This window comes from Haemaphysalis longicornis, unplaced genomic scaffold (genome assembly GCF_048455015.1).
Source record: "Haemaphysalis longicornis isolate Haplotype H1 unplaced genomic scaffold, Haemaphysalis longicornis Haplotype H1 scaffold_4, whole genome shotgun sequence".
NCBI classification, from domain to species: Eukaryota; Metazoa; Arthropoda; class Arachnida; order Ixodida; family Ixodidae; genus Haemaphysalis; species Haemaphysalis longicornis.
Window position 1 is genome coordinate 90,387,980 of NW_027526361.1, and position 21,400 is coordinate 90,409,379.

A 21,400-nucleotide genomic window follows, 5' to 3' on the forward strand; every position below is an offset into this window, starting at 1 on the left:
CATATCACCTGTGGGGATAATCACATACGTACCCTTGCCACAAACTCGTGTTCTTCAGCAGTTTCCCGCGCGAAAATCATGCGACATACTAAACTATGAACTTTGTGACGTTCCCTCGGAGGTGTTCATCGTAAAACACGGATAAGCACTCTCTAACCAGGCTGTCAATCTTGTTTTTCCGTTCTTCCAGTCGTAACTGACTTACAGCTTCCTTAATTACTGTCGCCAGGCAAGACAGTCTTAAAAACCATGACCATTACATGGGATGCAATTTACAATTAACGCTCCTTAGCCAGTGCAAATGAAACGCCTATTGTAAAGCGGCAAAACCGTTGGCAAATTATTATCAGCAGTAAAAAAGTATCACTCAACAATGACCAGCCCGTGGAGCTTCTGAACAGTGCTGGATGCCCTAGAGCAACAACAATAAAGCGCAGGTCCCTAATAATATTTATCGCACATTTCTTGGACATTCGTTGTGACTTGAGCAGGTCTTCACAGTACTATATTCTTCCGCGTTGAAAAGATACGCGAGGTGAATGGCTTGATTCGGCACCACAATACCACAATAGCTCGTGGTCCGTAAGGTGGTGTGGAAGCACTGAGTTATTTGAAAGCATGGTAGTGTGAAAGGCTCCTGCGATATGTGTTGATGCCCCGATGAAACGCAAACTTCTGTGCACATCTAATACAGAAATGACCCCGAATGTCGTTCATCGTCACGTCATTCGGCACTCGGCTTCGTAGCAAAACCTTGTCTCCGCTTGTGCACCGGGCACTCCTCCGTCACCATTTTAGCATTGAAAACAGTTGACGGATGGCGATGAGGAGACAGCAAGTCGTGGCCGGTGAAATGTTTGTCCGAGGCGTCGCGCCGCTTGCCGCCGACGTAATACCGAATTTGCCGGAGGAAGAACCCTTTCCGGCGAAGACCTGCTTCAGTTGGGGCTTCCTTCCGGCGCCTTTTCTGCAGAACGACAGGTAAACAGTAGCAAGAGAAAAAGTAAATGGTGGGTTAAAAAAAAAAAGAAAAAAGGCTGAACAAATTCACTTGGCGTGGTCTGGCATGTCACGCGATGAAGACCAGCATTTCTCCTTTCTGGCAGTCAGTTTTTATACTTCCACAAAACGACAAGCAGACACACCGTAGACTTTAGCATCCCAATTCAATTAATAATGGTTGCGTTGACTGTTTTAGTGACTAAAAGCTGAAACGCATATTGGGGAATTCTGCAGTTTTTTTAACCTGATTTCAAATCGCAGGGGAAGTTATAGTTTGAAAAACAAGGTAGTGCCTATGAACAAGCAGCACGCTTTGTTACAGCCAATTACGATTTCACTGTCAGGAGCTCGAGTAATGTTGACGGACTTGGATGGTAAACTTTGGCAGCACGTAGTAAAGTATTGAGGTTGAAATTTTTATTTAACATTCTAAGAGATAACACAGGAATTTACAAAAACATTTATACAAAAGAACCTCACTACATAACTACTAGACGAGATAACCCAAGAAAAATTAGACCGTATCAGTGCAGCATCGATGTCTTTAAATACTCATTTTTTCCTAAAACGATTGAAGAATTGATTGCTCTACCCAGTGATTGATTGATTGATTGATTGTAGGGTTTAACGCGCCGACGCAACGCAGGCGATGAGGCGCGCCGTAGTGGAGGGCTCCGGATTAATTTTGACCACCTGGGGATCTTTATCGTGCGCCGAAATCTCGTACACACGGGCGTTTTTGCTTTTCGCCTCCATCAGAAAAGCGGCCACCGCGGCCGGGAATCGAACCCGCAACCTCGTGCTCAGCAGCGTGCTCTACCCAGTGAACTAGTTGCCGCATCTGATTTTCTTACTGCCATCGATGATTTTTGTGATGTAACATGTAAACGTTGTGTATTATGCTCCGGCATTGTATTTCTAAGCGATGTTGTCCTTTTGTGTATTGCCCTTTTCTGTGATTGCTTTATGCATCAGGATTGTAACCCCCCCTCACCAATAATGCCATATCGGCGCTGTAGGTATATGTAATAAATAAATAAATAAATAAATAAATAAATAAATAAATAAATAATAACATTTTATTTAACTCATCAATGTGCAGCAATATGGCCACGGGAAAGCCTAAGCCTTCAGTAGGCTTGTGTGGCGAAGCCCTACAAAAGCGATAGCTTCCCAGACTGATTGCGCAGGATACAAAACACGGGAAAAACAACAAACAAAAAACATGTGTGGAAGTACCGATTTCTTTTATTTTGTTTGCTGCTGTTTCTTTAGCATCTCTTCTTGTCGCCGACCATTGTTTTAAATATTTCAGTTGCTGCGTAATTTTTTTTCCTATTGTAACTATCTTTCTTTCCTTTTCCTGCTTCGCCCTTTTCTTTTCCCACAATTGAGTCTTTTCGCGTCCCTTTAGAATAAAGTTATCAATTCTATTCAATTTCTTGCTCAACTTTTGTGACTTGCATCAGCAATGCTATACTCCAATTTGTGCCATTAAAAATGAAGGTAACGCCACCACATGCCTGGAGATCCTTCTGTAGCGAAATGTTTATTTTTGCATTTCTGCCTGTCTTTCTGTTGGTTTCTTTTCGAAGGTCTTTATTGCAGGCCACACGATGTTCTTCCCTCTTCCATCCGTATACTTCCTCAGCGGATACATTCGAATAAACCATCAATGCCTCCCCCGTTGCTGGGCAGACATGAAAGACTCTACGAGCCTCGGCTTAGTGGCCGGACAATTACCCAGACACGCGCAGCCCAGCCCTAGTTGAATCAACTGGGCTGGGCCCTTCCCCACCTAACGTGTCAGCGGCTGTGGTCGCTTTCGTTATCGGGCTCAGACCAGCGTACTGTTTTCGGTCCTGACAACAGAAGTTAATCACCGAACATACCGCCCCAGATGTCTCGGAGTCCGTCCCCAAGGTGTAGGGAGCCTTAGTTTCAGCGACGGCATTACTTGGTACGTCGGAAACGGCTTCTATATTTTCAATCTCCGAGACGTTCCAAGGCTATATTTCGTATGACGGTGTTCTCGATCTGCCTTCCAGGTCCGATTTTTTCCGGGAGGAGACACCCGAAAGGCATCGAGCTAGCAAAGTTTTTTACTGCTCATCGTTCACATGTCTGCAGGACTCCATAGGCGGGCCGATCCCCGTGTTAATGTCACGGCTTAATGCATACTGAGCCTTCTCAGAAGCTGGTTTCTTTCATCTGCTTCGGAGATAAAAAAGCAGCTTCAGGCAATGAATGCCGTAAGTTTTTACGCGTTGTTTCAAGGACGACATATGGAACTTAACTCGCGGGTGTAGGAAAGAAACTTGAGCACCTTTCTCGGTGAAGGCTTCGTTCCTTACCTGATCATGAAAGGTCTGAACAGCTCGCACTTTTCCTGGGTCTTGTCGAGCATGATCGAGTAGTTGCGAGGATACAGCTGCACAATGTCTTGCCTTGTGTTGCTGTAGCTGGGCCACGCTTCCTCGGTCAAAGGGATGGATGGTTTCCTGCGAAATACAAACCTCGGATTATCAATAGTAACTTACAAAGACGTCGCAACAACTTAGAAAAAAAAAATGTCCTCTCCTGTTTAAAAAAAAAATTAAAGCCGTTCAACTCCTGTGAAAGCTGACGAAAGTGCAGAGCAGTGATTCGACATAATGGTCTGTAGCGCCATTTCGCAATTCAAATTTCTTGCCTTCGCAGTGCTCGCGCGCCCCCTGCGTGAAACTGCACCAGCGGGAGTTCTGTTCTTTTTGTGCTCGTTTTTCCCTCCCTCACGTGCCGGCGTTTCACTGGGCTCCACTCTTCTTCGCTTACTATCGTAAAAACCAGCCCCACGAGCGTTCCTAACTAAATTAACTCGGGCGCTGCCGGTTAAATACGTATATTTTGCCTCAAATGCACCTAGCTTTTTTTGCGCACGCCAAGCAACGGGAATTCAGATGTATGACAAGCGCCAGCGGTTCACGAGTTTCGAACGCTTATGGCTACATAAACCGCTTGGCTTTCGAAGCCTCTGGGTTGCGCCGTGACGACGGAACGCCGTGTGGAGATCTACTTGGGTACAGCGAGCGAGCTACGACAAGGCGAGTCCCTAAAGTGCTCTGCACTTAAAATTTCGTGTGTTTTTCGAACAGTGGAGCTGTTTAAGCTTGCGTTCCATCCGTGCCTGGCGTCGCGCAAAACATGGCGCAGCAACGTGGAGAGGAGGAAAATGGTAGGCCAAGAAGTGTGAGGAAAAGTGGCGAGGAGGCAAGGAACCGACGAGCAGGTGTGGGGAGTGCGCGCCTCAAAAAAAGAACACTTCCCGTCGTAGGAATCGAACCTGGGTCTTTCACGTTATGAAACCGGCGGCTATCCGATGCTCAGCATTTCGTTTGGGTTCGCAGCGCGGGCGTTGGCTTTAGACTTTGGCTCAGTTGAAGTCGACTTTGGCTTCGTACTTTGGCAGGTTGAATTTTGGACTTTACGAGGGCGGATTGTGGACTTTGATTTGACTCAGTTTGCATAAAGAAGACCACAAGCTCCGGTCTTCTCCATGCAAACTGAGTAAAATCAAAGTCGACAATTCACCCTCCTCCGGTCTTCGCATCTCAGTTTCCAAGGTGGCCGATTTTTTTTTACAAACTGCCCCAAACAGCGATTACCTTTTTTATTCTGTGCGGAGCGTGCGCTTGTGCCTTTTAAACTAATCAATGGGAACTCTGTGGTTTAAATCTTCTGCAACGAAGCGAATAGGAGAATTCTAGAGCGCTGGAAAACTATATAAAACTCATTCAAAACTACAGTTTTGAATAGGACTACGCCCTCAGCAAGGCCTCTCGGGGCACTTTGACTTTCTTGTACCGATGGTGCGGCCACAAGGTTTACTTGACCACATACGGAACCAAACATTGGTTGTGCCAGATATGGCGCTGAAAAGATGAACGCATCACAATGAAAGCGCGAGACTATAAAGAGCCGCGACTTTACATGGGTACTCAATAAATTTCATGCATTTTCAGGCATTTCATTTCGGACACGTTGTCACGTATCCGAGAACATAACACGGTACTTTTACTGAATAACTACCTTCGCACGGAAAGGGTCCTATAATTCTTCCTTTGAGGTTGTTTCTTCATACGAAATTAGGTCATACCGTATTTCTTTTTTACTTCCCAGTTCTCTGTGGTAGCTGCTTTTGTACCCTGATTTTGGTGTGTTTTTTAAGTATTTATGTATTCACGCTTGTATTCTTTCCTTAATCTTTAGGGTTTTTTTTTCTAATTTTGTTTTGTGTAGCCACATATTGCCCGCTCTCCCCCACGTAATTTCCGGATGGGCCCCTAGGGCACTGAATAAATAAATAAATAAATAAATAAATAAATAAATAAATAAATAAATAAATAAATAAATCTAATTTCAGCCAACTTCTGCTACCAAATGATGGAGAACAAAAGCAGAAAGGCCGAAGAAACAGCAAAAAAGTGATGTGCATTATCAGGCAACAGCGAACGGAATGTCGCGGCGTTTGCTCTGCGTTCATTTATTTCGGGACACCCTCCTTCCCGGAGCCATCCAGTTAGATCGAAGATATTTTCTATCAAACAAGGACAGTCTAGGATTGTGACGAGAAGGTGGCCCCCTTTCCCCATCAGACACGCTTTTCCGGCGCGGCATACGGCCGTAAGAGCAAGCGGGCGCTGCGCTTGAAACGCAGGATACGATAACCGGGTGAGGCCACGCGCTGGTACCACAACATAAACAAAACAAATCTCAAGGTAGAGTTCTCTGCAGTATCTAAATCACTATATCAAACGCAAAGCAGCTTCAGCTACCACAGTGAAAAGGCGTTCGTGGTTTTGCCGTGAAGCGTCAGATAAGACGTTGAAGTAAATATTCATACATACAAGATGATATCGTGTTGCGTAGAAACGGTACCGCATCGCATTTCATCGCGCTGTTTTCTTTCCTCTATCAAGAGCTCTGCTAACCGGGTTCCGTCGTGCCGCAAGATGTGCTTCGACATCTTTGCAGAGCTCTTTCTTGTTTTATATAGTTTGAAGTGCTGTACATTTTTTGTACAAACTTCGAAATCTAATCTACTCATTTAAAATAACAAAATAACATGGTAAAGCTGCTACCTTACGTATTTGTGACAGCAATCTATAAACAGTACTAATTGCTGCCGAAGGGCAAAGCCCATATCTTTAGTGACTTTTTAAAGTGCTTCTTTAAAAGATATTAAGGTTATCTTGATGTTTATCTTGAGGTAATCGAGATGACCATTTATCTCGGCCATCTTGAGCTTGTCGGGTAAGTACTGCTAAATATATACACATATTCATAAGCTAACAAACTACAATATAGGGATTGTCGATTATGCAGGTCTGGCTCGGCCCAATAAGTGTTCATAAATCACCAATCTGAGACGTGACGTTAATTCTAGCGAAATTGTGCGGCTAGCTTACCAACAATATTTTAGCATATAAGCGTCATTACCTGAAAATGTATCTTATATTTTAAATGGGGGTGTAGTTTACCGTTCTCTACTTACAGTCATTCTGCTAGAAAGACCTCAAGCAAGATAGGTGTTGTTAAATCTGCCAAAAATGCGTATAGGGGGGGGGGATTAAACATAGGTGACGGGGCGCTTTAGCACGGCTTCGAGATACACTCCTAAACGCAAGGCCTCGCGGCTAAATGTAGTGCCCTAAATGTAATGTTCCTGAGAATAACCCATGCTAAGATCCACGTCTTGACCGAAGTGCCACTGAGTTGTTTTTTTTTCTGCTTGAACTGCGTTGCATTGCTTTTAGTAACCGCTGCGTTAACTGTGCTTCTCTTTTATACTGGACATTTCTTTAGCCTGAAATGTTTACAGATGCGCCCACCCAATTTCCAAAATGTCTGTCCGAAGTCAGCTTGATCCGTGACCTTTAGCCTTGACAGTCACGTTACAATTAGTCACGTAACACCACATGTGGAAAGCGGTGGCATGGGAAGGTTGAGGAGAAGATGAAGAAGGGTGAGAGACAGGAGGAAGGGTAGGGAGAGAGAGAGAACGGCTAGCGACACACCATAAGGACTCCGAATAAAGCAATGTGAAAACCTCTTTACTTGGAGCACTTCATTTTGACCAGAAATTTGGCCTCCTAGCGATACAGAATAAGGCCTCCGCCAAAAGCAGCGCGAAAACGTTTTTACTTGGAACATTTCAGTTTGATCAAAAACTTGGCCTACTTATTCCGAATATTTTGTTCAGACATTATCACTTCCTGCCTTTGTTCGTACTTCTTTTGGTTTTTGTGTATAAGAAAATATAAATGGGAAACGTCATGTACAATAGTACTGGATCAATGTAGCTACGAATAAAACGGATATTTAATTTTATATTAATGTGCTTGTTTCTTTGCTCTATTTCTCCACACCTTTGGCGTGAACGGGTAGTCTTTGTCAGAACAATTCATTCGCACTGTATTTCAATGTACAGCTTGTTCCGTACGAATGGGCTCGCTTTAGAGTGCTACTGATGGTTATCAGCTGATTCATCAAACAATAGACAACCCATTTTTACGTGTAAGGCAGGTCCAGTCTAATGCTGGATTCAGTCCATAACTTATGAATGCAGTACTAAGATACACGCAGGAAGATGGTGTGTTTAGTACAAATAAAAGTTCGGCGTTTCCACGTGAAGGATGACCAAGCAAGATGATTTGAGTGATTTCCTGCTTCTGGTACACCCCGCCACTGTGGCATACAGTCAATTGCGAAGCGTAAAAGCTAAACTGCCTCAGAAATTTATAATGTTGTTGCTGTGGGCAAGCAAACAACTTCCTGTTTACGGAAACATGGGGCACTTAAATTGAGATGAAGCAATAGACTAGCGGAGGAAGGATGGATAACCGGACTCATAGGAACTGAAAGTTTCGTCACACCCGCACCGTTATGTGTGTAAAGAATTCCGTGTTGTGCGGTTTAGCAGTCACTATTTTTCTATAACCAAGCAGCTCTAAAAGTGACAGCTCTGTTGTGTTTGGAGACCCGTCGGTAACCACGGAGTAAGGGCAGTAAAAAGAACAAAAAGAATAACGAAATTTGTAACCGAAAAAACAACGTAAGTGTAAATTTTTGTCCTCTCCTCGCCTACTAATACAAGGAGATGATTAAGACTGATGACGGACTGACAAACGGCCTCGCAACACAGGCTGCTGCATTACATTAGGCAATTATTACATTATGTATTACATTAGGTAATGCAGATGGTGCAAAATTTTACGAACATACCCAGCTTTCTCGCTCAAAATTACGACCTCTCAGGAACCTAGCGAAACCACTTCACGAAGACGATATTTGGCAAAAGCAAGAAGTCAACGTGACGATGAAACCTCTAAAGTAAGTTTCAAGGATTCTGAACATTTTTTGCGATTCGCCGTCAAATCTCACTCTCCATGCATTTGTATGGGATAGTTTCCGTGGATCTGAAACTTAGTCACGCAACTTTCAAGACTTGACACTGTGCACAAATCAAGTTTTCATCCACAATATTAGCTGCGCGAAATACCTTACGTTTCGCTAAATAACTACAGAGTAATCACTATTGAAAGGACTGCCATGAGCGGTAAAGCTGCACATGACCCTAGTTTGTGAATATCTCCATTTAACGAACAATTTCTTATTCCCGGACCTCAATGAATTCCTTGAGATTGATGTGGACTCTTTCCGTTCGCTTTTCTCGTCTCCTCCTGATTTTGCAAAATGGTCCTACTTATTTTGTGTTAGTTTTTATTTACCGGTATTTCCTTGACGGGTGTTACACGTGAGTTATCACATGAAACAGCAATCAGACCCTATTCCCAATAAATTCGGGAAAAACCATACCATTAAGTACGTACGTTACTGCGAACGTCGTAAAGTTGTCTTGCAACTGTGTTTGCATAGGTGCGGACCATGACAGCTACTATTACACTATTCAGAGACCCAGCCAACCGGAAGATCCAGATATGTTCCCACGTTTCCTCTGACTCCCCAGCACTGTCACAAAAAGTTCATTCTCACGGTTATCAAGGCCGCAATTCGAAAACCGTAACTTCAACGTTGAAAATTTCCCGCAAAATGACCTACTGATGTTTATGGATCGTCTCATTGAAAAATGCATCCATCCTTACGCATGAACGTACATGCGCCATTATATTACTCGACGACGACCCTTGCATGCCATACAAGGTTGAGCGCCGACTAAGGTCCAAAAACATTAATTTCTTTTCTATTCAGCACTTTCACGTAATGTGGTTGGCGTGGGCGGTGACACTTACCCGGTGGACACGAACGCACCCCAGGAATGCACTAGCTGTTGCATGAATTCGACTTCTTTCATCGAGTAGTTTCCTCTGGCCAAGAAGTTCCTCGGCAGGCTTTCGGTGGCGATGCTGGCCCTCGTTGGGTCCACGGAGAATATGATGCTGCCCAGGGCGTACGGCAACTCCTCCGAGTGCACCACCCCGAACCACTCGGGGAAGATGCTGTACGGCGGCCGGTACGAGAACAGGTACCTGAGCAACAAAGTGCGTGCCATTAACCGCTTGGTTGGTTGTCGGTTTCAGAGCGCCACAAAACGAACTGTAGATAAGGACGGGCAGGTGCTCTAATACAATTTCGGTTCATTGAAAGGAGTGCCTTGTTCCGGTAACAATGATACCATTTTTTGTCGCAAACTTTACACAAATAATTAAAATATTAAAGAGATATGAAGCAGTGGCTCCTGCCCAGCCACTTACCGGCCACTTACTTCACAGGAGGTTGTTTGTGCAATGGGCTGAGGTTCACCTAAGCCCCCCACCCCTCCCCAATAAATACGACTAGGCAATTGCAGAGGGTCCGCTAGTGCAGAGGGTCCGCATCCCTTGAATGCTAACGTGCCGTTAGCACAATGGTGAGCAGGCTTTTAGTTCTGGCCTATATTCTAGTGCCCATATTACGACACCGCATCGGAAAATTAGAAAAAATCTCTATTACTTGCATTTTTTTGCTAAAAATGCATTTCGTGACTGAAATGAAGCTGGGTAAGTTAACAAGGGCTAGTTCTTTAAAACTAAACAAAGTTGTTTTTTGCGTTGTGTTGCGCTGCCGGTCCCAATCGGTGTGGCAGTATAAAACCATTAGAGTGGCTTAGTTCTAAAGTAACAGGTAATACTTATAAGTTTACTGTATGAAGAAAATAAATGGCGAGGTAGTTATTAATGAGTCAGCATCAACTGGGAAGATGGCGTAAAGCGGCGTCAAGCACGGCAGGTAACATTCAGTGACGCGTTAAAACCAAATTATTCGAGACCGCACCATTTTTCAACACATAAAGTTGTAAACCAAATAAGGTTTTACGATGGATTTAGTTGACTTTAAGGTCTTGATTCCACGCCTTGATGGTGGTCACAATCGAGGTCGGAAGCCCTGGTGATGAGGTTCAATTGGTCAGCATAAGGCACGGAAGAGTATAGATTTCTAACAATTAAAGGTTGTAACACACCGTCCTGCTATGACGAAACTTGTAAATCCGCTACTTATTATTATAGCTAGTTAAACCAACGAAACTTGGCACTAGCAGAGAGTAGTTTCAACAAACAAACGAATTTTTCGATTCCTATATGGACGATGCCTCCATTGAAATGCCTGTTTGGCCGATGCCTGTATTGAAAATAAGTTGCAATGATTTTTAGCAGCGGAGCTCAGTACAAACCGTAAATTCGCCTTTACAAAAAAAAAAAAAGAATACGCCGAGTGCTTGTGAGCGCGTGCTTCGCAGCGGCCGCCGAGAGTCGTCGGCACGCGCAGTGGGTTTAGCAAAAAAGAAAGCAACAGCTGCCAAAAACCTCAAAAAAAAGAAAAAAAAGAAATAAAAAATGTACCTGCGTTTTTTCAGCCGCCCTTTTCCATAGGGGCGATTTCCCGTGCAAGCCGGGTGAACTTGCCAAGCGTTGTAGTCCCACACAAGGGCCGAGCGCCAGGTCGGGGAGTCGCTTATACCTATTTTATCGGTAGGTGCCCGGCGACCCCAAGGCACACGAAAGCACATGGTGCCTTCCACAGCCACGGTGGACGCTCAACCCCCTGTGGCAGGACATGCCGCCAGACTCTTTCACCCCCGGCAATGGCGCAACGCGGCATGATGGCCGGGGGCCTCGCCAGATGGACAAGGGTCAGGGTCCCCTCGCAAGGGTAAAGGCAACTTTCCAGGCGTGGATTTCCCTTTCAAGGGTCCTCACTCGACCAGGGATGCCTGTACCCAATACAGAAACTGGTGGGTGCCCGGCGGCACCAGGATTCGAATCCAGTACATCCCGCATTCGAGGCGAGTACTGAACCTCTGAGCCATCGTTGCGGTTAAAAGTTACGACCCCTTCCACTGGGGCATTTCCCGACGAAGTCTGGTAACTTCCCAAGCACTGGATCCCCTGTGCAGGGGGTACTTGCACCAATTTTTATACTGGTTGGTGCCCAGTGGTACGGAAGTACCTACCACTTTCTTGTAACCAATGATACGGTCCGGCGTGGTATTACGGTTTCCAGGAACCCCGCAAGGTAGTCGCCTGTTCTCATTTCAAACTGGTGGGTGGCCAGCGGCTGAAGTCGGGGAGCAGCAGCCTCCCACGTATGCTGCAGTGGTAGAGCGGGTCCAAGCCCTTTATCCCCTGCCGAGGCAGTACAGGGGGCGCTTGTACCCTTTTGACTGGTGGGTGCCCAGCGGTCCCTGACCCCGCCAGAAGGGGTCCGAGGGACCTCCCACATAGCCGTCCACGGCTGCTTGTGGTCAAGCTCCAAGCGTTTATTCCCACGTCCAAGGCGTCGAGAGGCTCCGGCGACGCTTGTAAAAATCGTCAAGCGCTTCCGCACATGTAAAAAAAAAAAAAGCTCCAGCGCTAATGCTAAAGATGAAAAGGCACCCTGCATGGAAGAGGTAACCGCGGCCACCAAATTCTCTTGAAGATATTATGAATAATTGGAGACTTGGCTACGCGTGTGCCACTTCTTCCCGAGACGAACTGCCGATACCGCCACCGCTGCCTCGAGTCGATGACGAAGAGCTGATGGGAGTTTACAATGCTGAGGATGACTTTGCAACCACCACTCGTCGGGAAGCAACTAGTAATCAGGACGGTGATTGCTGCTGCGGTGTTAATGGCGACGATTGTTAGCACCGCAACTACGCAAATAAACAATTATACTGAAACTTAACTATGTGTCCGGATATGCTCACCTACAACAGCTTTGCCATTCAAGTCTTGCGCGTGATTGCAACCTTTCCTGAATTTTTTCCCGGGCAACGTTCTATAGTATTTGAAAAAGGGGATACAACGAGAATGACCAAGCATTTGAAACTCCGCTGGGAAGCAACTAGTAATCAGGACGGTGATTGCTGCTGCGGTGTTAATCATTTCAATTGTCAGACGTTGTAAATATGTGTGTATTAAATGTAATTATGGTTTGTTTTTCCTTTGAGCATGCTGCAAGTCATCGTGACATATTTTCAACCCCGAAGCTTACGATGATGTTTCCTTCTTGAACACCATGGTGTGGACGTACGTTAACGGCTCTACCGGTGCAGTAGGAAACTGGGCTTCGGGATAACCTCGGCGCCACGTTAGTTTAAGCAGCACTTGGGAAGATAGTGTGGATATTCGCAATACAAAGACTCAAACGCCCCACTGACCCTGACTCTTCACTACAGCGTAACAACCACACAGAACATACAAAATCAAGACATCCGTATTGTCACAAATAGTTCACCTCACTCCAGTGCACGTGATCTACTCCCTGACAATAAGTTCATTCCTGTTCGTAAGTTATTTTTATAGCATAGCCGTTTTCTTATTTCATTTGCGAAATGCACACCCACTGTTTGACTTTATTGATACACTTTTTTTTACTAAACAAGAATGTGACCAAATGTGCAGCCCACCTGAAGTTCTTGCTACCTGCATCGCGCACAAAATATGGAAAAGTGACCTCTGCCTTTGCGGCCATTTCTTTATGGAATGACCTGCCTCTTTCTATTAAATCGGTGTTCTCATTGCCATCATTCAAAAATCCGCTTAAAGTGTTTCTGTTAAATTATTACGTGCCTGGTTTTGGATTTTTGGGTGTATAATCTAGAAAATTTTATTTTGATTGCCAATTTCCCGTGAACAAGAATTTGTTATTTTCCTTTTGTCCTTTATTTTTTTTTCTTTACATTGCTTTTTGTTGCCTGTTGTGTCACTTAGCTAATATTGATTACCCACCCCAATATATTGTATAATTGGTTGCCATTCACTCGTATAACGTGTTGCTTGTTTGCTTGGTCTAATTTGATGTTTATAAAATGTTTATTAGTATCCCTCGGGGGCCCCGTTAGAGTTTTTAACTTTGGGACTCTCGTTTGTATGATATTATTACTGTACTATTTTTTTAAAATCACTAATAAACTGAAACTGAAACTGAACCTTTGCTCACGTATGTGCATAGACTCCAAATTCATGGCAATGAGTCACCTAGATCTCTCACAAACGCATCATTCGCGAGTGCTAGTGCGTTTTCTGTTAAGTATATTGTACCAAAGATGTGTTGAGATGCAAGCAGCGCTCGCACTCTTCATTCTGAAATTGCATATGCTTGCCGATACAACTGACCGGCTCGTAACCCGGTTTCGCCGCCTGCGCAGTGCGAAACATGCTTGTATACAATACAGCTCTTTGTACATGCTGCCTTCCGCGCCCTACGCTGAGGTTATTTACAGACTACTACTACACTATCCTGAAGTGTAAGACGATTACTTCGGCTGCCATGATCTGTTTAGGGTGCTCGAGTCAGCACTTTTCAGACACAGCGTAATAAAGTAGGTGGGATTCTAATTACCACTGTGTTAGATCAGCTATGCACCCGGCTAAGGAATTTCATGCTATACTGCCGTTAAAGGTTTACCTGAGCGAACCCAGGATTCGGAGGAACAGAACATTCCTGCCTGGTCAGCGCTTTCGGCCTCGGATGTTCTGCTGATCGAAGAAGATCTCGAACATTGCCATTGTTCCACTTAACAGAAAGCTTTTACCCTCGTCCCAATCGAACCCGCATCGGGATCTTTTGAACCTTGTAGAGGAGAAGTGATTATAATGCCCATCAACCCCCTTCCATGAAAGCTTCACCATGCGTCGCCAAAGATTAACAGGTTTCCGCTGAGACTTTACACGCTGGTGTCCCTATCCAGTAACGCGGAGTGTTTACCGTAGCCGTCCGGGTCCACAACCTCAAGGGTTATTTGTACATTCAACGCGTTATAAGCTGCAGCTTGGAAAACGAACCGGAATAGCCTGAGTCAGGTTGGAGGACAAGTTAACATAAACAAATTCATAGTGGCTGCCACATTTGGCGTCATCAACAGCAAGATGTAAGGCGATACACCTTCTTGTCCGCACTGACATGAAAAGGCACGCACACCTACGTCACATGCGTTAAATACATGCGAAGCCGTGTAGTGCTCTGTTCTGAATTCTAGTGTAAAGACCGGGTGGCCTTGTTACATTGATGTTCCTTACCAGCGCAATCAGACACAGTGATCAAGATAATCGGGCCACGTAGGGAGTGTAGACACCCCAATCCCTGCCAACGACCGCCACGTTATCAGTCAAACCGCTGCCAAGAGATATATGCACCCGCCATGGCCTAAAAAGGAGGTTGCTGAAATTTGGCAGGTAACTCAGTTTTTCCGCAGCGAACCTTTGCAGCGCTTCTTGTAATCTGGACAGAATATCGACATCGTACCATCCAGAGAGATTCAAGCCAATACCAGCCAGTCGCATGCATACGATGGGCGCCAGAACACGCCCATCTCCTACTCCCTCCTTCCGCACACAGCTCGGACATCAAGGTTACAGTCTTGGCGGCAATGTCAGCCGCCTAGCCGACTGGGGGCGACGCGGTACGAAGGGAAGGAATTTGACCTTACAGCAGGCGAGACTGGTCGCCGGGCCTCCTCCGAAACCCTGAACGTGCCTGAGCGCGTGAGTATGTATGTGGGTATGCGTGCAAATTCAATGCGCATTGTTGCTTAGTTATTTCACATCCACAATTCTCAGCAAGTAAATAACTTAACACAATTAACTTGCACCCATGTACCATGTGTGTAAATAACTAAGAAATATTTCACACCCATGCACCGTGTGTGTGTGTGTGTGTGTGTGTGTGTGTGTGTGTGTGTGTGTGTGTGTGTGGTGTGTGTGTGTGTGTGTGTGTGTGTACGCGCGCGCGTGTGTGTGTGTGTGCGTACGTGCGTGCGTGCGTGCGTGTGTGTGTGCGTGCGTGTGCGTGTCTGTGCGTGCTTGCGTCCGTGCGCTGTTCAGTAAATTTACTCGAGAGCTTTCTCTTTCTCTCTGTGTGTGTTTCTCTCTCTCTCCCTCTCTCTCTCTCTCTGAGCTCTTTAGTATAGCTACGACACGAATGCACCCGTGAGGCATGTCTGCATTCCAAAAATGCAAGAAAGTCCTAAATTGTCGCACAGAATATTCTACAGTAACAACCGAATCCCACCACGAGTTCCCAATGTGCTCTAACGAACGTGCAACAACAGCTAATCCTGACGTCATTGCGGAGAGCTGATACGGGCGGTCGGTGTTGTGGCGTGACCTTTCGATCCAAATCTAGCGGCAGTTCTTGTGAAGAAGAGTCGACCGCGAAGATGGACGCGACATCCAGGGTGCTGTCGAACCGGCAGAGCATTGCTCTTTGAAGCACGGGCGGGGTGTCTGACAACACGGGCATACGCGGCTAACTACAGGCAACAGGATGAAACTAGCGGCTGCTACGGCAGCTATCGGGAAACCATAGAGCATATTGTCAGAGACTGCTCAGAGATACGATCGCTGCGGGACGATGGGGAAACGACGTTGACGGAGGCTTTGGGATTTGGTGTAAGGGGGAGCCGCAACTTGAGGGCCATACAGGTGACGAAGAGGCGCCTGGAGTGGTGGTGGAAGAAAAGGAGGGAGGAGAGTGGGGCTTAGGAAGAGTATATAGTGAATGAGATTCTAGAACAGAAGGGAGTTTAAAACCGGGGGAGGGGGGGAAGGAGGGGGCAAACCCATTACGTTAGTTAAGAGTACGGCAAATCAGAGGAATAACACAGGCAAGTCGGTTGCTGACAACCGACGTCCCGATACAAAGGCAGGGACTCTGATCATCATAATCATCCAGAGGCTCGCGCATGTGACATTTAAACCACGCTTGCGCAGTCGATAGTTATCTGCAAAGGCAGAACTCGTTCGGGGGCCGTAATGATTAAAGCAGTCTCCTTCAGTGAGTACGCTAACGCTATTTTTTCCTGTCGTTTCTGAAGGTTGCATAACTGTGCCTTTGCAAAAGAGCCGGAACCAGAGCTACTGGGGAACGCAACTATAGCACCGTTCGAACCCAAGGGAAATCCGAAAAAAACTGGCGACTCATGACAGCGAGGCTTAGCTGTTCGCGCGTCAGTATGCAGCTAACATGTCTATATTTATTTTATTACTGTGCCGACTGATATGCTGTCTGTGCATTGGTAGGGTAACTTGAAGAGTGTTACTAGAGCTGTGCAGACACAACTTACACACATTTTTCTTTTTGAAATCCATATCCTTCTTTGGATCGGTTAACCTGACTATTGCGAAAATAACGGACTGTTATAACTCGCGGTAGCGCGTGTGTCCTTCCATCAAAAAGGTCAAGAGAATTCTTGTTTGTAATCACACAATATTCTTTCTCTCCAAAAAGTAAGTTAAAGTTGTAATCTCAGTTGCCTGTTTACTTGTCTCTTTTGTGTTAAATTTTTTAAACTCGGCCGTCTAAGAAATGCCAGTTTACGTGTTTCTTCAACGCTAGGCATATATTCCTGCACATGCCTTCACTTACTTTACATTGTGCCGCTCATTCGAGCACTACAGCTGCAAGGTAAATTCCAGTAAACAGTCAAAATTACAACTCAAGTAGTAAAGATCATAATCAACCGCATGGGAAGTGTTGTCACTTGGAAAGCAACAATAGACAGTTCTTCAACATTGCATTATATATATCCTACCCATTTAACATAATATTTTATGTACTACATATATATTATATATTCTCTAGCACTTTCCTTAAGAACTATATATGACATAAATATAGGTCCTTGCTCAGAAGAGCCTTTGCGTGACATTCTAACGGCGTCTAAATGAGCTAATCTCACAATCAATCATTGTTGTGGTCATCTGTGAGGCAGATGATTTGGCTTCCTATGCGCGTGGGTTATTATTCTAATCTGAACAACTATTCAGTTCTCGTTCATGCTGTTAGTAAGTTCCCTTTAGAAAATGTTCACAATACCTGTACGTAGGCACCCCTTGAGTGGCGGTGAGCTCTGCGAAGAGATGTGTTGGACACTTGAACACGATGTCGCCCATCATCTCCGACAGGAGCTCTATAACCCGTTGATCGCTGTGCTTGACATCGTAGCCCCCAAAGTACGCCTTCGTCATTCTCCTTCCCGTCACCAACGGTACATCGGCGAAGAGCGACAGCATGGCCGTTATTGTCGCCCTGTAGTCCACCTTGAGGTTGTCCTTGAGGTCATGGTGGTGCTTGAGCACGTAGTGGAGGAAGCCCGTGCCCTCGTTGAGGTTGCTCCCGGCGAACACTTCTTTGACGTGAATATTCTTCCACGTGTCTAATGCGAGCGGGTCGTAGGGGAAGAACTCGTCGCCCTCCGTGAGCGAAAAGACGCGCTCTGGCAGTTTCAGCTTGTGCAGGATCCGCGTGATCTTGCGCGCCTTCATCCTCTTTAGGCACTTGATGGTCTTAGGAATGTCCAGATTCTCCTTCTTAATCTCGCCGTTATGACAGCCGAGAGCACGTGATGTGTCATAGAACCTGTCAGGACTATAGTAAGTTGATCCAGCAAGGAGTGAAATAGGCGTTCCGCTCTGCATGATGATGCGCTTGATGAGCCCCTTAGTCGCCGGTGATGCGGCCAGAAGACCAGCGGAGACGCCCCCCGCGCTGTGACCCGCCACGGTGATTTCATCCGGGTCCCCGCCGAAGTTGGCGATATTATTCTTAACCCACTTAAGAAAAAGCACTTGGTCCCACAAGCCCATGTTGCCCGGTAGTTCCGGAGTCTCCGACGTCAGAAACCCGAAAAAGTTCAGACGGTAGTTGAAGCTTACGGTGACAACGTTTGCGAGTCCTGCGAAGTTGCTGAGGTCGTAGAGAAATAGCGACGAATCGCCGAACTGAAAAGCGCCACCGTGTATGAATACCATGACCGGAAGCTTGGCGTCGCATGTCTCGCCCTTGTCAGGACAGCTTCGGGTGGGCCTCCAGACATTGTAGTAGAGACAGTCTTCGCTGGAGTGCGTGTAGTCGAGGATGATGTCCTCGTAGAGCGGGAAATCGCCCTGCGTACAGGGCGTGGGCTTCGCGCTCGCGTTGTACTTGCCTTTCCAGGGCTTCGCCGGCACTGGCTTCTCAAAACGAAGGTCTCCAACTGGCGGCGCGGCGTAGGGGACACCGAGAAATGCGTCCACTTTCTCGCTGCCTGCGTCCACGCGAACCCCTTCGACGAGCCCTGCGTTCGTCCGGACGACAGGCCTTGTGTTGGCGGCATCGCAGAGACCCAAAGCATAGCCTATGGCGGCCAACACAAGTAGTTGTCGCCTGTACGACGTCATTGTACCAGTGTTGTTGTTTTCTTAGGAGGCGGGTCACAACAAGCAGTGTAACAGCGACACAACACCTAGGACTTACGAGACGACGGGATAGCTCCGATCATCGCGCAGACAGAAACTGCAAATGCATTGCTGCACTGTTTATGAGACACCGGATAGGGGGGAGAGGGGACTAAAAGGGGTTCGAAAACCAATATTGTGAAGGAAAGGAGGGGGCATGAAGCAGCTTCCCGAATGTTGATTGTCTGGTCTATGCCGACAGCTGCAGCACTTCGAAACAGGTACAGTAGCCTGCGCGTCCTTCAGCGTTGCGTAGTTAGCGATCTAGTGGCCGTGGAAAGGCTCCGTCTGCAATCTTACATCACTGGCCTTGCAGGGGGCACTCTCAAGATACAAATCGTAAGAAGCCGAATATATAATAGTGGCTTCGTGTCGATATCGCGCAATAAACCTTCGGGGCCCAAATCTGTGCCAAGGCACTGGTTCGCATTCAAAACCAACGTAAAAGTGGTAAAATTAGGCAGCCGTACCATCCGCCATTGAGTTGTACGGCTTTTACAAAGATGTTATCTGCATTATTTTTCGGGGGATATGCTCTTGATCTTGGTAGAAAAAACGGGAATTATCGCTCCGGTGAGGTAAAGAGGTAATAGTAAAGAGCAACTATGCCGGTGTGTGTGTGTGCCTACGCTATTTTGTTTCCACGAATGTCTCCACGAATGGCATTGCCTGCGCCTTTAGGTATTCTTTGCGTCGACAGTCGCTAAAGTATGACCGTATATCATATTGGTTGGACCGCGTGTTGCCATGTAAAGTTTATTACGAAATATTTTCCAAATTTGAACAACCTTACCTGAAGTAAACAACATTTTACAGAGAGAGAATAACAACCGGTAATTCTCAAGGTAGAGGTTTGGAGGGGAGGTGGGGGTCATTTTTGCGTTGTTAGATATAATGCCTTACATTCCAAACCCAAACAACATATGTGTCGATATACTGGTCCTGTCAGGATTTCTAGCGTAGATATGCTGCCAATGGACCTCGTGTTTACTTTTTTTTTCGAATAGTTAATTGAGTTCACCACGGCGCACCTTCATACATATGAGCCTCGGGGTCAATATTAGCAGGATTGTTTTAGCCGAAGGCGTCGCGAAGTGTGCTCGCCAGCTGGTTTGTATTCACCATGTCCCACTTGGTAGCTGAGCCCTAACGTTCTTTCGCGGTTAAAAAAACTGGGACAAGGCCGCGCGCCTGCCTCCTCGGACCAATTAATTCTTTTTGGCTGTCTCAACGAGGCAACTGCTAACTGAATCTTGCACACTGCAGATGGCCTACCTTAACATGCATCAAGGCGGGATGAATGATAATGCCCTTGGTGATGAGCCTGTTTCACAAAAGTTTGCCCATTTCTTACCAATCCAAAAGCCACCAATGTGTGCCTTGGCTCCGAGTAAAGATTGGCAGTGGAGCGTTGCAGATAAGGGGAGGACGCAGCGGCAAAACGTGAGTGCACGTATCAGTGCGCTTCCATAATATGAGCCCTTTCAGCGGCAGCCACTGACTGGGTGGCCACCAAGAAATGTTGCCGTTCGTGGTGCGTTGGAAAAAAAGTGGAATGATAAGCCACGGCCGGGCTGGAGGAGCGGCGGGCGCGCAGTTTCATACGGCCTGCGCTTCGGGTATAGTTCCCACCTTTCACCGCCGCTAGTTCGTGGCGCTTCGGACCAACCCTCGCCAGTTGACCCACAGCACGGGCGGGGTAGAGGAGCGGTGCGCGCGGATTTGCCGCTGCCCTAGCCCTGCCGTGGCTACAGGTGATACCTGCCAGTGTTAATTTACATGGGCGTTCTTAAAATAGTTGATTCCTTACCCCCTTCTGAATTTTCGGTCTATTAGGGTCAAACAGCCTAACATTATCATTCGGAAGCGCCGAATCAAACATTTGAAAGAAACATTTCAACGCGGGGCGCATGACGAAAAATATGCGAGGTCTTCATATCTTATCAGCGACTGTATTATATGAAAATGGTGAGACAGGCAAATAAACACGGCACTTTCCGTGACTGAAATATCATTTCTTATTTTTTTATTTTTCCTTTCGGATGATGTCTTGGTTTGCACACGCACAGGGCACGACCAGTGACGCGAATGATTTCCCGTCGAGGGAGATAGGGTTATCGCTTAGCTAAACGTGATTCTGCTATTCACGCTCCGGTCGGGCTGAGCGGCCCGCCGGCAGCGAAGCGCACTGTCAAAAACACACAGCTGCTCGGCCAGAAGCGATGCGTCGACTAACAGAAAGGCGGGTTGGAAGGGCAGAGGGTTGGTTCGAAGCGCCCCCACTGTAAAGAATCTGCTGTATTGGTTCCTTCTTGGGTGCGCAGGCCGTATGAAAGTGCGCGCTCGCCGCTGGTCCAGTCCGGCCGTGGATAAGCTTACTTGCTCCAGCTATCATCGAATGAGCATTATGCCCGGTTCAGACTGTTGCCGCAACTGTCGTAATAGAAGGACGTCATTTCACGTCTCAGCCAACCGAACTGCGTGACACACCGTTTTGTTTACGTCCATAGCTCACGATATGGCTGTTACGTCCATAGTCTGAACATAGCCTTAGGCATAATTCTGTGTCTTTTCGTGAGCGATGCCGCAAGCTTGCCCGGAATCGATATTTGATCTAACCACTGCGATCAGCCATTTCTGTATGTCGCTGAGGAAAACAA

At 46.4% G+C, this 21,400-nt stretch overlaps 2 protein-coding genes across 4 annotated transcripts in view; one reads left to right on the forward strand and one right to left on the reverse strand.

Annotated features, from left to right (window-relative positions):
• LOC144179044 (acetylcholinesterase-like) overlaps positions 1-21,400 on the forward strand; it is a 116,391-nt gene that overhangs the window by 17,815 nt on the left and 77,176 nt on the right. The gene's annotated exons all lie outside the window — the stretch shown is intronic.
• LOC144179839 (acetylcholinesterase-1-like) lies at positions 721-18,683 on the reverse strand. The gene is made up of 4 exons (XM_077708269.1): positions 17,341-18,683; positions 9,294-9,530; positions 3,357-3,503; positions 721-967 (listed from the first exon to the last, which is right to left on the reverse strand). Exons 1-4 carry the CDS (start codon positions 18,681-18,683, stop codon positions 787-789), a joined length of 1,908 nt encoding a protein of 635 aa, XP_077564395.1. The 3' UTR covers positions 721-786.

What these genes read in the sequence shown, in the direction of transcription:
- LOC144179839 (XM_077708269.1), bottom strand. Translation starts at nt 18,683, where the DNA reads ATGACGTCGTACAGGCGACAACTACTTGTGTTGGCCGCCATAGGCTAT. An exon ending in GGTGCGTTCGTGTCCACCGG is followed by an intron (nt 3,504 to 9,293) that starts GTAAGTGTCACC and finishes TGTATTTCGCAG; the next exon opens with GAAACCATCCATCCCTTTGA. An exon ending in TTCAGACCTTTCATGATCAG is followed by an intron (nt 968 to 3,356) that starts GTAAGGAACGAA and finishes GTCGTTCTGCAG; the next exon opens with AAAAGGCGCCGGAAGGAAGC.